Below are 15,341 nucleotides of genomic sequence, written 5' to 3' on the forward strand. Positions count from 1 at the left end.
AATCTCTTATGATATTAAAAAATTAGTGTTTGCAATAAAATAGATTAACTTCAACTTATTCCTACTTTATTATTGATTACCATAAATCTATCATAGGTTTGTTCATTTATAAACTGATATTTATTCTTTAATTTAAGTAGAGTCAGATGTTTAGTGTGGTTAACCAAACTTGAGTTTAAACTATTTGGGCTTAATGGCAGTATGTTTGTCATTATTCAATAGAAAGTATTGATGCACTCTTCTAATTTCATTTATGTCATACTAAATCATATTTGCAACTATATTTTCTCAGAAATATCATTGAGTTTTGTTCTCTGTTTTAGATAGCAATGTTAGGTTTAGCAAAAATGAATTGACATCTAATTATAAATTTAGGGTAAACAAACTGCAGATTAGTAGTTCATTTGTAACAGTATTATCATTCAAAAGAAAACATCAAGCTCTGAGATATCTAGTGCTATTTGCTTTATATATGTCATGACAGCACTGTATAAGTATTTGTCCCTAACAGAACCTATACATAAAGCTTTAGGCAAAATACATTTGAAATTAAGCAATGGATAAAATGAATTTACAGCCAAGCAAATAAAAAAGAAAAAAATGGTATCAGACAAAAAAAAAAAAAAAAAAAAAAAAAAATCGCATTAGAGAAAAGTATAGAACAGAGATTAAAATCGAAAAAAATTTATATGTTGATTACAGATCAATAATAAAAAATTTTAGATAGATTTACATACGACCACTAATTCTTATGCATTTACATATCTAACATCTAAACTTTAATTTTTACATATATGAAAATGTGTATTTTACAATTTAAAGGTTATGAAAGATGACGGTCGTATAAATGTAAAAATGTAAACTTTGTCGGTTAGATTTGTAAATATATAGGAATTGGGTGGCATGTAGTGTAACAAACAAGGCTACTAATGTGTATTGGACTTGACAATCTTTGGCATATGGGCACTCATCTCATTGCAAAGATTTTCAAGCTCTGTTTTCCTCTTCTGAATCTGCTGAAAATTGAACCTCAATATTTGCTTTTGTTCAAAGCAATATGGTGGTGAACTGTCAATCTTGGCTTCTGAGGGGTGCAAAACTGGTTTAGAGCAGTCATTGTTGAGAAAATTCATTCTTTTAGTTTCTGCTTGAAGCTTTGGCAGCTGAGAGGCCAGTGCTTGAACAGCCACATCTGGCGGAATTTTTGGATTCTTCGCGAGGTCCTTGCAGGTTTCAAGAGTGAGCTTTTCGTAGTTTAGGCACCGACAGAGCCTCTTACGTTCCTTGAAGGATAAGTTGGGGTGTGACTGAAACAAATTGAAGAGGTTCTCTTTGTTAGGATTATGTGATTTCAGCACAACCACACATTGGAGTCTTATTCTTTCATTAGAAGATGAGCAAGGATTGAGTTTGGTAATTGGTTTATTTCAAACTAGTATTGGGCTAGCGCGAGCTCAACTTGACTCGTTTACACTCCTAATGGAACATTTAGTAGCAATTTGCCTCTCCCCTCCTTAGAATTTGATACCAATAAAGATCTATACTTCAACCTTCCAAGCTCGTTAAGGAATTGATGCTATAAACAATTAGAGTAGCAAATAGAATAACACAATTTAGGAGCTGTTTGTTGACGGATTTAATAAATCTTATAAATCTGGAGTTATGAAATCCTACCAACACCAAGATTTAGTAAATTTAAGATTCAAGGCAAAACTGTGAAGAACTGAAAAAAACCTGGATTTACTAAATCCAGGATTTAAAAGGTGAAGTTTTCTTTTTCCCCCGTGCGGCAAGATTCGAGTTAAATCTGAAAGAAAATGAACCTCTTGTAGAGGCTTCCTCGGCTCGGAGCTGGCACGAAAGCTGAGAAAGGAAATACAATAGAAGCTTTTACAGGAAAGCTGCTTCAAAAGAACATAAGTCCTGGCAAAGCGAAGCAGACAAGACCAGCGTGAAGAAGAACATAGGAAAGTTAAGAAAGGACTAATATTTCCTATTCCATTACCTTACTTGTATAAAGCGAATCCTACTGTGTGTGTATTACAAGCATGTATTACATCGAGGCACGCACGCACTCACACGCACGAAAGTACAATGCCGTAATAAAACTGACCGTAAAAAACATAAAAAACCATATTATGGGATCAGTGGTAGGTTGCTCAATCAATTCAGCCACCACAAAAGATTCCAAAATATCTTCCCATAATTTTGACAGCACTACATATGTCGCAGTATAAACTTTTTGTTAGGTATGACTTATATACCAGAATTTGGAGTCTCTTGGAGTAAAGAGATGTGTCTCTTTGAATGAAGATGAGTGTCTTCTGGAATTGAAGAGGTGTGTCTCCTGGAACTAAGAGGAGTGTCTCTTGGAATTGAAGAGGTGTCTCTTGGAATTTAATGGGTTGGGGGGAGCGAGGGCGTGTTAGTAATTTTATCTGTGGGTTTTATCTATATATATAATGTGTAACCCTATGGGTACGAAGTAGACTTCTCTTCTGAAATAGTGAAATTCGTCGCTCTGCTCCCGAGGACGTAGGCATTTTTGTTGATTATCAATAAATCTCTGTATGTTATTTGTGTCGATTTCTGTTTTTCTTCGTCTTACATTTCTCAACAATTAGTTTCAGAGAGAGGTTCTAGAGCAGGGAATAAAACTTTCGGCGACACAAGAAGTAAGAAGAACGATTTGGCGATTTAGCAGAAGGAGATTCGGCAGTTGTGCGGTGGTTCGCGATCGCGGGAGGGGAGGAATGGGATTGCGACAGAGGCGAATCGCGCATTTGGGCTTCTTCCACGACAGGCAGAGGCGATCTTCTGCGACAGGCAGGGGCTTTTTCCGCTACAGGCATCGGCGAGGGTTTGTCGTCTACTTCGCTGAAATCTGCCCAAGGTTCTGCGACGAGGATCAACAAAGGGTTCGGCTTGGAGGAGTCCAGCGAGGAATCGCAGAGGTGCAGGAAGCAATTCGGGAAGAAAATCTTGTTAACAGGCGCACGCGAAGTTTTCGCGAACAAGTGCGAGGGTTCTGCGGAGGAGGCGGTTTCGCGAACAAGCGCGAAGCAGTTCGAGAGCAGAACAGTTCTTGAACCTTCACAACAGTGTTCTCGAATCATCGCGACTGCTTGCAGGAACTCCTTACTGTGGCCAAGGCAGTTCGCGTGAGAGGGCTTCTTCCGCAGGAGAGGAGTTTGGTGGCTAACAAAGAGAGTTCGGTCAACGGGGAGTTCGCAAGTTTGTCGCAGGAGGATTTGAGACGGGTGGAGTTCGGAATGCTACAGGCGAAACGAGCAGGTTCGACTATTCACGAACAGCGGTTTCACGAAGGTATTTCGCAAACAGACACAAGATGTTTTGCGAACAAACGAAGGATTTCGCTCGTAGGACAGCAGTTTAACCGAGGTATTGACGTGAATAGGAAAAGTGCTTCGTGTGAAAATTTTGATTCACGAATCACAACAGAATTGCAGGAAAATTGCTTCAATTGACAGAGAAAATTTCAGGTTTCTTTGAATTTATTTGCAGTGTGTTTTTGTTTCGACACAAGATAGGAAAAATTCGCTGCTGGATTAATATCAAATAACAATGTCTTGTGTAAAATTCGAGATAGTGAAGTTCGATGGAATCAAGAACTTCGAATTGTGACAAACAAGGATGTAAGATTTGTTGGCACAACAAGGAATTTTGAAGACATTGCGAACTACAAAATATGATAATATGGAAGATGAAGATTGAAAAGAATTGCAACTACGAGCGACATGCACCATACATTTATGTCTGGCAGATGAGATTGTGTATCATGTTATGAATCTGAAATCTCCAAGAGAAGTATGAAAGAAAAAAGAAATTAGAATAGAAGTATGAAAGAAATTAGAATATCAGTTTATGTCTAAATCTCTAACAAATAAACTGTATCTGAAGCAAAGATTGTATGGGCTGAAGATGCAGACAAACACTGATATGACGCAACACTTGAATGTCTTCAATCAAATCATCACAGATCTGACACGGCTTGATGTGAGTATTGAGGATGAAGACTGAGCAATGATTCTGTTGTGTTCATTGTCTTCCTCCTATGAACACCTGGTGACTGCTCCGACATACGTGAAAGAAACAATCAAAATTGATGAAATTACTGCAGCATTGTTGGCTCACAACCAGCAAAAACAGAATACAGGGGAAAATCTCATGGTAATTATTTATATGCTAAGGGTAATCAGGATAGTGGAAGGAAGGAGGAGAAGGAGAGTTCTTGAATGCGAAATTTCATGTCAAAGCCTAAGTGCAGAAAGACGATTCATTGCTACAAGTGCAAGGAGTCATGACATATAAAGAGAGATTGTCCAAAGCTCAAGAAGCAGTTTGATAAGAAACATGATGTATCTTCCAAATCTGTGAATATGGTGCAGAGTGATAATTCAGATTGCAGTGATAGTTATGTGCTTTCAGTTACAACAAATCAATTAAAGGATGTATGGATTTTTGATTCATGGTATTATAATCACATAACACCAAACATGGAATGTATTACTTCATACAGGTTGTATGATTCTGGTTCAGTCATTTGGGTGATGATAAATATTACAATATTACTGATATTGGCGAAGTCAGAATTAAGATGCATGATGATATTATCATAACATTATGTGATGTAAGACATATTTCAAATTTGAAGAATAATTTAATTTTCTTGGGCACTTTACACAGAAATGGTTTTATCTCTAAGACGTATGATGATAGAGAAACCATCAGAATTGTTAAAGGTGCATTGACTGTGATAAAAGGAAATATCACTATACGTAATATCTATAAACTGTTGAGGAGTACAGTTATAGGTGGAGTTCACTTTGTTGAATCATATGATGAAAATGCAGCAGATATGTTGACCAAGTCAGATACTATCAACAAGTTTTTGTATTGCTTTAACTTGTTGAATGTTTGTAATTATTAGACGGAATGGTTACCCAACCCACGTCGGTGTAAGAAACTCCATGATGTATTTTTCCTAAGGGGTTGGATATTCGTTAAGGTGGAGATTTGTTAAGTATATATATTTCTCATAAAGAGTTGAATATTCGTCAGGTTGGAGATTTGTTGAGTATATGTATTTCTCCTAAGGGGCTGGATATTCGTCAAGGTGGAGATTTGTTAAGTATGACTCATATACCGGAATTTGGAGTCTCTTGGAATGAAGAGATGTGTCTCTTGGAGTAAAGAGATATGTCTCTTGGAATTGAAGAGGTGTGTCTCCTGGAATGAAGATGAGTGTCTCTTGGAATTGAAGAGGCGTCTCTTAAAATTTAGTGGGTTGGGGGGGAGCGAATGCGTCTTAGTAATTTTATTTGTAGGTTTTATCTATATATATATATAATGTGTAACCCTATGGATATGAACTGCCTCTGAAATAGTGAAATTCGCCGCTCTGCTCCCGAGGATGTCGGCGTTTTTTTTAAATTTTTTTTCGGCGTTTTTGTCAAATTTCGTTAAATCTCCATGTGTTTTTCTGAATTTGTGTCGATTTCTGTTTTTCTTCGCCCTAAATTTCTCAACACTTTTCAATCCAAACTCAACAAAATTTTGTTCACAAGTTTTAACAAAACCATTCAAATGATCATGCCATTTGTATGGATGCTTTCTAAAAACTAAAAGGATTCAAGAAAAAATAACAATAGATAATGAAAATAGCATGACGAACAAGGAGAAAAAGAGGCAAATTTTCACCTGAATAAAGATTTCCAGAGCCCTATAAACTCCATCATAGCAATCCCTTGCTGAATCTGGCAAGCTCTCAGCTACTCCCAGAAACTTTGAAACCTTCAATCTATGATCAGGAGAAATTTCCCTCAAATACTTATCCATCAAACTCCCAACCTTCTTCATCTTCATCAAAGAATCCCCCTCCTCCCCCTCTTCATTTACAAAAAACCTCACCAATCTCATAACAAATTTCACATCATAAACCCCATCATGATGCCCTCCCATCATCATGCCCTGAAACTAACAAATCATCCAATTCTGCCTTATCAAACATTGATCCTATCAATCTATCAAGTTTCTCCCGGCATTCTTTGCTCAGCCCTAGCCTTGAAACCAATCTCAGAATCCATAACAAAACCTTATAGCTAAAAACATTCCTCCCAATCTTCAAAACACCATAAACTGCTGTGCCTGCAAGCCCCCCATAATCCCAATTGCTTCCATAACCTCTCTGATCCGCTGATTTGAGATAATACAGTAGAAATTTGGTTAGCGTGAGGCTCCCGTTCTCACATTCATAAGCTCCGAGCTCTTTCACCATCTTCTCAATCATGTTCGGAGCAAAAATTAGAAGGTCTGGGAACCACCATTCTCTAATCGAGCATGGTTTCATTGCTTCTATGCTCTTCATCGAAGATGAGCGCCGGAAAACGGATGCTTCTGATGAAGATGAAAAGGATCGGGACGTTCTCTCTGATTTGGCTGAGATCTGGGAGATAAGTGTGGAGAGGAGCTTTTGGAGAAGACCGGAAGAGTCAGCCATGGCGAAAAAGGACTCGCAGCTCTTCAGAGAGATGAGGAGATCATGCCAATTCAAGTAGAGAACGCCATCCAAAAAGTTCTCGGTCTGTTTTAGAAGATTACAAGGCGTTATCTCCTCTTCCATTTCTAGAAAATTGGCCGCACAGTGCAGAAGACAAATATTTCCAGGGCTTATAGCTATTCTGCCATTGTTGTGGCAGAATCTCGAGACAAGCTCAAATCCTTCAGTGCCGCCTGGGAAGTCTATAAATCTGATGACAGTTCCTTTTGTATTATCGATTATTCTATTTTCTTCCCTGAGAATCTTCCTTATTCTTCCTGAGAACGAGTTGAGAACATTCTGAAATAAAATTGAGCAAGAGGTCGGAAAGTTCATGAAACAATAATGATTTTATCGTAATCATTCAGATGAGCTACAAAAATTGTCTGAGGTTTGGGGATTACTTGACTGACAAAGAAGGTGTGCTCGCCATTGATTTGAATCCTTAGATCGCAGAGCTCTTTCATGGACGGATGAAGGAATGCAGAAAGAAGAGCGATATGTGATAATGGGAGGGAAGATGAGAAGCCGGGAGAAGAGAAACAAGTGAGACAATTTTGTAAGGGTGCTAAATGTTGCTTTGTGATATATGAATACTAATTTAGCCTCTTTGGTTAAAAGTAAAGTCTGTGAGGGTCTGGCGATGGCTAAAAGAGGATAAACAGTTTGATATGGGTTTGATTTGACTTTGATTAATTTAACATCTTTGATTAAAAGTTAATTTTGTGGCCCTGCGACTAGTGGATTAACAGTTTGATTTAGACTTCATTTGACTCAGATTGAACCAATTTTTCATCGAGCCAATCAATCTAAATGTAAATTTGTTGAAATTGAAGTTCGCGATAACTTCAATAAAAGTTTGACTATTTCTTGCAAAAAAAAAATATATTTCAAGAATCATATCACTCTTAGTATTCATATCACATGATGAAAATTTGTCGATGATATATAAGATGATTTGAGTGTTTTTAAAAACAATTGTATTTTAAACAATCATGACTAACATACTGTATTTTAAATCAAAATAAAATAAAACAAAAAGTAATCTCAAACAACTCTAAATATTAGTCATTATTTATACAATTTTAAAACCATTTTTTTTCTTGAAAAGAAAAGTAAACTCTACAATTCTCTTATAATTTTTATCCTTGCATACTACACTCATATACTTACATGGGAAATGCAGGGTCCCGTTTATGTTCATGCATCATCATCAAACTTTACAAAGCAAAAAGCTTTTTGTTATTATTGTTATTTTAGATTATTGGACCTGTTATGCCATTATTATGGGCCATGACCTCTCGTGGATCATGCACGTTCCTTTGCTCCCTTCTTTATAACTATGATAGACACAGTTTTTGTCTTGAGCTGGCAAAAGCAATTTGATTGGAATAATGTTCATTTTAGCCTTTGGCATCCACAATGAGGCTAACGATGGCTGACTTTGGATAAAGGTTTTTATGCCTTTGTGAAATAAGAATTACAAGACAACTCATATTTTGATATTTAGGAATCAAGAACTGATAAAACAAAATTCCTTTATAATAAAGAAATTATTTAGGAACTTAGACCCGGCGCACAATTTCTAGATTTAGGGTCCGTTAGGGGCAGCTTATAAGTGTGGGCGGCGTTTTCAAAACGCCGTCATACCGTTTGGTTCGCGCTTTTCGCCAGCTTATCCGAAACTGCATTTGGGTTTTTACACTAAACACAGGCCGCAGGCCGACCCCTGCGGCCGGCCCGCGGGCCGCGTTTTAGGATAAGCAGCTTATCCTGAAATGCACAAGCTGCCCCAAACGGACCCTTAGATTTTTAACATCTTGATGCGTGCTAAAAAATTTGCGGCGGTAGAGTAGCGAATTATCGTCTTAGCGTTGTACGAAAGTTCATCACACAGACAGATGAAATAGAAAAAAGCGGTGATGACTCCAAAAGTTTTTACGTGCAAAAACCCGTAAGGGAAAAACCACGGGACATGGCTCAGTTGCGGAAATCCACTAAGTGGAGGTTGATGACGGTCGGCGGTGGTCGACGACGGTCGGCGGTGATCAACGACGGTTAGCGGTGGTCGTCTGAGGTCAACGGTGGTCGTCGGCGATCGACGGTAGTCGATGACAGAGGTCGGTCGACGGAGGTCTGCGATGATCAATGACGATTGGTGGTGATGTTGAGCTGTAGCTTCTCCTTAAGACCTCAATCTCTATACTTTATTCCCCTTCATGAGAGGAATAAGGCTCTATTTATAGTGTTCTTGGTGCAATTAATGTAAGAATATAAACCATTTTAATCGGACGGTCCGGAGAGCTTTTCTTAATCATACCACGTTTAATGGATAGTTGAGTGCTTTAATGATGTCAGAATTAAGTAATCTTGGGCTCGTTGGATTCGTCTTGTCGAGCCGCTCGATTTGAGTATAAACTTGTCATATTTGACATCCATTTGACTTTTCAAATGTATTCATAAATCTTCTAATTGTTGTTTAATGACTTGTTCTGGTCTTGATTTGAATTGGATTGAGCTAGTTTTCATATCATTAGGTTTGTCTCATCGAGTCGGTCAGTTTGACTATAAGTTTGCTGAAATCATAGCTCTAGATGACTTTTTATCAAGATTTGAACGTTTCTTGTTCAAAATATCATCTTGGGATCCATGTCATGCTTTGAGATTCGTGCAGAATGATTAAAATTTATTGGTATCGTATCACATCCGTATTAATTTAGTTTTTAACATTCAAGATGTAATGACATATAAAAGAAACATGTAACAAAAATATTTGAGTGAAGTGCCAGAATAATTCCAGACTATTTATATTGGGTCATTTTAGTCACAGACTGTACAGTATAGACAAAATAGTTCCCAAAAATATTAAAGTTGTGGCTGAAATAATCCCATGAATGATTATTAGAGCTTAATTTTAAAATAGTCGGAGATTATTTCGACACTTCAATAAAGTTTGGGACTAATACAGCTCATTTAAATAATCAAAGACTATTTTGGTACTTTATTCCTGAATATTTAAAGCAAAGTCATTTTGGCCTTAATCACCACTATAAATTAATGATGTACCACACAAGTTTCTTACCACGGGACATAATTTATCATTGTACTATGATGCACGATTAATAGGGAAAGGAAGCTTATCCCAAAATTAGTGGAGAATTATTTGAAATGTAGTTCCTCGAAGAAGGGTGAATTTAGGTCCAAGGTAATTAATGAAATTAGGGTAACCACTCGATCACAAAACCAAAGCTAGTCATAGATAAGTAAACTTTTACTTTCATTTCAATTATTGACTATAATTTAATTTTTAATTTTGTAAAGAGACAATGGTGCAATTTAGGGTCCGTTTGACGCAGTTTATTTGGTGCAGTGGCGTTTTGAAAACGCACCTGACCTGTTTTGGTAAACTGCGTTTTGACAGCCTGTGCATTTTCAAAACGTTGAAAACAATGTTTTCACACTGACAGATTTCTCGCAGCGGTTTGGTTTTTCCAAAAAAATAAAAATTTGTAATAGCCACCGCACCTAGCTTATCAACAAATTATTTTTAATCAGCTTATCAGCAGATTATTCAATAAGTTGCAGCTGCCCTAAATACACCATTAAGATGTATAAATGAAAAATAATATAAGATGCACGGACATGCATATATGCTTTGGGATGCAAAATAATTTAAGATAATATAACTAAAATGTGCCAGGAATTATATAAAATTTAATGGCTAAAAAAATTAAATATGAAAAACTAAATTAATATCTCAATTATGTTGACTTTGTAATTTCAAAATGATCTCATGAATAGATATAGGCTTTTAAAAAAATTTCAAGACATGACACCACTCTAGATGATGAGTTTAAATAAAATAAAAATTAAAATAAGTATGGTTAACTTATATTTTTGTGACAGTATATCAACGCATGCATAGTACACTTGTATACACTCACAGAAGTCTTTTTTTTTTTTTTTTGCTATTAAAAATTTATATTTTTTTCTCCAATTTTTAGAATTTATTTATGCTGAAACATATTCTTTTAAATTGCATGAATATATATATATATATATATAATGTGATATATATATATATATATATATACAAACATATTATAATAGCATAACAATATTTAAACTACATTAAAACATGTGCATGGAGAAAGTGATTTACTCAATTAAGATATGAGATGAATAAATATAAGCCTTTAAGTAAGAAAAAAATTGACTTTATATGCCCTATAATGACCAAAATGGGATCAATATTGCTAACGTCCTAATTGGAAAATAGAAAAAGTGATTGAGGGAAAAATAAATTCAAACATGGAGAAGATAAGCTCCTTTTCATTCCTATAAACTGTTAGAAAATTCACTATTAATGATATTTATACAAGTAAAGCTGAGGGTATAAGTGACTTGTTATATATAATTAATTTGTTACAGTTTTTATGGAGGAGAGCCCTAAGCATGCTTCTTGAGTTTGGAAACACTAAGTAAGAGTGGAGACTGAAGAGTTTGCAATGGATCATTCCGACAGGGGTAAGATGTGAGCGAGGCTTGTCGTGTATCTATTTTGGTGTTCTCCTATTACCCCTCCCTTGAGATGATGAACTGATGGTCTAATTGTCAACTTATTGGTCAGATGTTGGTGTCAAGTTGTTGTTAGAGATTTGCTGAAAATGTCCTCACAGTGGTCTTCTATCATATGTGTCGAAGAGAAATTTTACGAAGACCAGGATGATCTTTGATGAGGTGATAATCCAATTTAATGTGTTTTGTTTTATCGTAAAATTCATTGTTGTGTGATATAGTGAGTTGACTATGAAGCTAATTTCTAGTCGCGTTATAGTAAAATATTGTACTAAACCTCGTAGTTGTCTGCACTGATGTGGATCGGTTATGAGAGTGTTTGAGTTGTTGTGTTGGTATTGGTGTTAAAATATGTTTGGCATTTATCATACCTTCTTTGGTGAGGAGGTTTGTGAGGTAGTTGGTTTGCTGAAAAAAAATAGTCCATGATTGTGTGTATGTTATTTATAGTCCAAGAAAATTTGATGATGAATCAAATTGTTTAAAATGATTTTATTTTTTTTAGTTTTTGTATGAGTAAGGAGATGGCTTATGAGTTTATTGCAATTAAAATATTATATACACAAATGAGTATATATATTCTTGTGTTTTTGTTAGGGTAAAGTAGAAGAGAGGGTTCGACAAAACTTAGTTTAAAATGTTGTATATCCAAAGTCAAAAAATGTGGAGTATCATTGTTATGGTGCTTGTTTGAGTCCATAGAGTGTTTTGTGTGATTTACAGACATGTTGTGTATGTTGGGTATCTGTGAAACTAAGTAGTTGAGTCTTGCAGGCTATATCTTCAAGTTTTTCTTGGAAAAAAAACATTGTAGACATCTAGTTATTGTATGTTCCAGTACTTGGAGGAGACCGAAGTACGTGGCTTTTTTATTGCGGGGATTCATGTAATGCGCTGAAAGTTTTTTGGTAGTATATGCCCTGCCGCTGGGAGAATCCTTATGCCACTAATTGGTAGCGTATGCCAGTTGCTGCCATCCTCGCCACCGGTAGCCATTACTGATCGTTGTCGCCAGCTATGGCCACCTTCCGCTGCTAGCCAATGTATTAATTTTTAAATACATTGAAATACATTATTTTAATCTTATTAAAAAATGAAGTTTGTTTAGTTCACAACAAACCAAAAAATACTAAAATACTTTAAATACAATACGTTACTTCTACATTATATTCATTTTACATCACGTATTCATTCAGACAACCAAACAACCCCTTAATAATTTAGTCAACATTCATTTACTATTTCAAAAATCATTTGTTTATTATTTGAACATTATTTATATATTATTTAATCATAGTTTGTTAAGTATCTGATCGTTATTCAAATATTATTTGTTTGTTATAAGATTTAAGATTGTAGTTTATTAATTCAATATAGTGCAATTACAATAGTTATGACACAACAAAGTTACATTTATTGAATCGATCCCTATATAAAGCTATTATACAAATACATCTATTTTACTAAATCAAATAATTACAAGGCAAGTACATTATAATAGCTATAATATAACAAATAAATATTAATATAATTGAGTATGATCACAATATTTCTAACAAAATACATTAAAATTGCCCCACATATAACTTCGTTGAATGTATTAGTACTTAGGATTGAATAAAGCTAGCTTCACCCTAAATTTGGCCATGCCTATCTCTATAAAATGCCCAAATCTCTTAGCTAATACATATATATGAGACTCTATAAAATATGTGCTTAAAGATAATTAACATTCAAATAATTATCATCAAACAATAAGAGGAGTGTTTTTAATTTTATAATTATTAGTTTAAGTAATTCAATTAAAAATTCAAAGAATAATCAAACTTAAGATTTAAATTTTGATTAGCTAAAACAATCTAAGGCATCTTAAAATTTTTAAAATTTGGAAAATATTTTCATCTCACATAAATTTTAATACATATATTCTTTATTTTTAATGTATTTTTTATATTTTAATTTATAATAACTTGATTGCAAATAAAATAAATAATTTTAAGGATTGGAATCTACTTGTGTATATATATATATATATATATATATATATATATCTATAAAGGATATATTTAGGGGCTCTATTTTTTCGGTCTCACATCCCAGCTTCCATTCCTCGAATCTCGATCAGGGTTTCTGTAAGCCGTCGTTTTAGTTCCTGCATCTTTCCACCACCTGCGTCTGTTCTACAATTCGTTCCTCGCCGGGACAGCAGTTTTTGATCCACCTTAAGTGGTAAGCCGCTAGCTATTTCCCATCTCTCTTCTCTTCTCCCTCTCGAATCTGTCATCGGCTTCTTTTTCAGGCTGGCTGCCATTCATCCATGGCATAGACCGCATCCCGCACTTTCGTCTCATGCTCTTCGTTTTCTGCCGAATTTGTCGGTCTAGTTCTCTATTGAGCACCGCTTTCCTTTCTCATTCTTTATTTCACTTTCCCCTCTTGCCCTATACTCCCAACGCAGGCGATCTGCTCCGCAGCCGTTGGGAAGACAGCGACTCTATTTGTTATCTTATGCCACCATATTCCTCTTTCGTCGGCCAGCCTCCGGTCTTCTAACTACCCCCGCCCCCCACTTTTTTTCGCGTGGTGGTTGTCGGTTAATGTGTATGCTCTGCTCCAGTCCATTTGTGTATATGATTTATATTGTGAAATAAATGCTTTGATTCTTGATTTCTTCCTCTCTGTTCGACTAGTTTGAGAGCTTTGTTCTTAGAACGTGACGGCCATAATTTTATGCGCATGCTTATGATCTTGGTGTATTTGTTAATTCTAATACATGGGTGTAATCCTCATGCTTTGAGGATCTCTCTTACTATTCCGTTGGCAGCTTGTGGCGGAAACCCTCTTGGTTAAAAAAGGAAGAGTGATTTTTAGCGGTGTACCATCATAAACATATGAATTTGTCAGCATGAATTCTTTCAATAAAGCCACTCTGGTTGTTAATCTTAACCTTAAGGGAATATTTTATTAATTTTGCTGAAATCAGTATTTTCTGCATAAGTATGAAAATAACTTGGCAAACCTTTATTTTGTCAGTTATCATCTTCCAAATATTAAACCCGGACATTGGTTCAGTTGACGTGGGTTAGATTGGTCAACTTAACGTATTGAGCTGTAAATTTATCCCAAACCCAAATCTTTGCAAATTGAATGGAGTGGATACGTGAACCTATGCCTCATCTTTAGGATAAGTTCACCTGTCTATAGGTAAATTATTTTTGGTAGGGTCAAGTTGGGATTTTTTGTAAGCTGTTTGGAGAATCCATCCATGCTTGCATACCTTTTCCTTTGTTGGGAATGGCATCTTGGAAATGAATGTCGCTTACTAATATTATGGTGTATGGTTTATGAATGTATGATAAATTGCATTATTTGACATACACTACTTCAAAAGGACAAACAAAGTCATATTTTCACTTAATATTACTTTAATCTAATGCTATATATAAGCACTTAATGTACTTAGGTTGGATTAAATTGCTACTACTTAAGCAATATTCTGTTGTTTAGTTTTATTTCACACGTAGAATTATTACATTTTTCATTTTAAAGCAATCAAATACTTGCTTTAGCTTGAACAAAGATTTGGGCATGGCCTTATTGTTGGATTTGCTTCAAGGCATAATTGGATTATTTGGATTTTGCTTTTGTGGTTGAGCTATGATGAGGACTTGTTTATCTTGACTAGGCGGGCATGCAGGGGTGTAATTACATTCTTGTATCCCTTCTTCCACTGTTTAAATGCTCTGCATAGTCTCCGCGCTCTCTCTCTCTCTTATTTGGATTTTGACTAGTCTCCGCACGCTCTCTCTTATTGTTGGATTTGCTTCAAGGCATAATTGGATTATTTGGATTTTGCTTTTGTGGTTGAGCTATGATGAGGACTTGTTTATCTTGACTAGGCGGGCATGCAGAGGGAGGCAGGGAGGCAGGGGTGTAATTACATTATTGTATCCTTTCTTCCACTGCTTAAATGCTCTGCATAGTCTCCGCTCTCTCTCTCTCTCTCTTATTTGGATTTTGACTAGTCTCCACGCGCTCTCTCTTATTGTTGGATTTGCTTCAAGGCATAATTGGATTATTTGGATTTTGCTTTTGTGGTTGAGCTATGTTGAGGACTTGTTTATCTTGACTAGGCAGGTAGGCAGGGGTGTAATTACATTCTTGTATCCCTTCTTCCACTGTTTAAATGCTCTGCATAGTCTCC

General features: G+C 35.7%; 3 protein-coding genes across 5 annotated transcripts in view; 1 reads left to right on the top strand and 2 right to left on the bottom strand.

Annotated features, from left to right (window-relative positions):
* Positions 1 to 842: 842 nt before the first annotated feature.
* On the bottom strand, positions 843 to 5,982 carry LOC110019910 (BTB/POZ domain-containing protein At1g50280-like). Its single transcript, XM_020717780.1, has 2 exons — positions 5,722 to 5,982; positions 843 to 1,307 (listed from the first exon to the last, which is right to left on the bottom strand). The coding sequence occupies exons 1-2, from the start codon at positions 5,980 to 5,982 to the stop codon at positions 927 to 929; spliced, it is 642 nt and encodes a 213-aa protein (XP_020573439.1). The 3' UTR covers positions 843 to 926.
* LOC110019916 (BTB/POZ domain-containing protein At3g19850-like) lies at positions 5,981 to 7,100 on the bottom strand (the record flags this gene model as incomplete). Its single annotated transcript, XM_020717792.1, has 2 exons — positions 6,964 to 7,100; positions 5,981 to 6,859 (listed from the first exon to the last, which is right to left on the bottom strand). Coding segments are annotated over exons 1-2 (942 nt in total), but the record flags the coding sequence as incomplete, so codon positions are not given.
* Positions 7,101 to 13,210: 6,110 nt separating this feature from the next.
* The window catches only part of LOC110026503 (proline-rich extensin-like protein EPR1), a 27,709-nt gene continuing 25,578 nt past the window's right edge, over positions 13,211 to 15,341 (top strand). For all 3 annotated transcript variants that reach the window (XM_020727463.1, XM_020727473.1, XM_020727479.1), the window contains exon 1: positions 13,211 to 13,366. The gene's annotated coding sequence lies outside the window, so the exon portion shown is untranslated. The remainder of the gene's footprint in view (positions 13,367 to 15,341) is intronic.

Source organism: Phalaenopsis equestris, unplaced genomic scaffold (assembly GCF_001263595.1).
Source record: "Phalaenopsis equestris unplaced genomic scaffold, ASM126359v1 Scaffold000002, whole genome shotgun sequence".
NCBI lineage: Eukaryota > Viridiplantae > Streptophyta > Magnoliopsida > Asparagales > Orchidaceae > Phalaenopsis > Phalaenopsis equestris.

Excerpts from the sequence above, each read along its gene's own strand:
- LOC110019910 (XM_020717780.1), bottom strand. The coding sequence starts at position 5,982 with ATGGGAGGGCATCATGATGGGGTTTATGATGTGAAATTTGTTATGAGA. Across the intron at positions 1,308-5,721 it reads CTCTGGAAATCTTTATTCAG|TCACACCCCAACTTATCCTT; the intron begins GTGAAAATTTGC and ends AATTTGTTTCAG.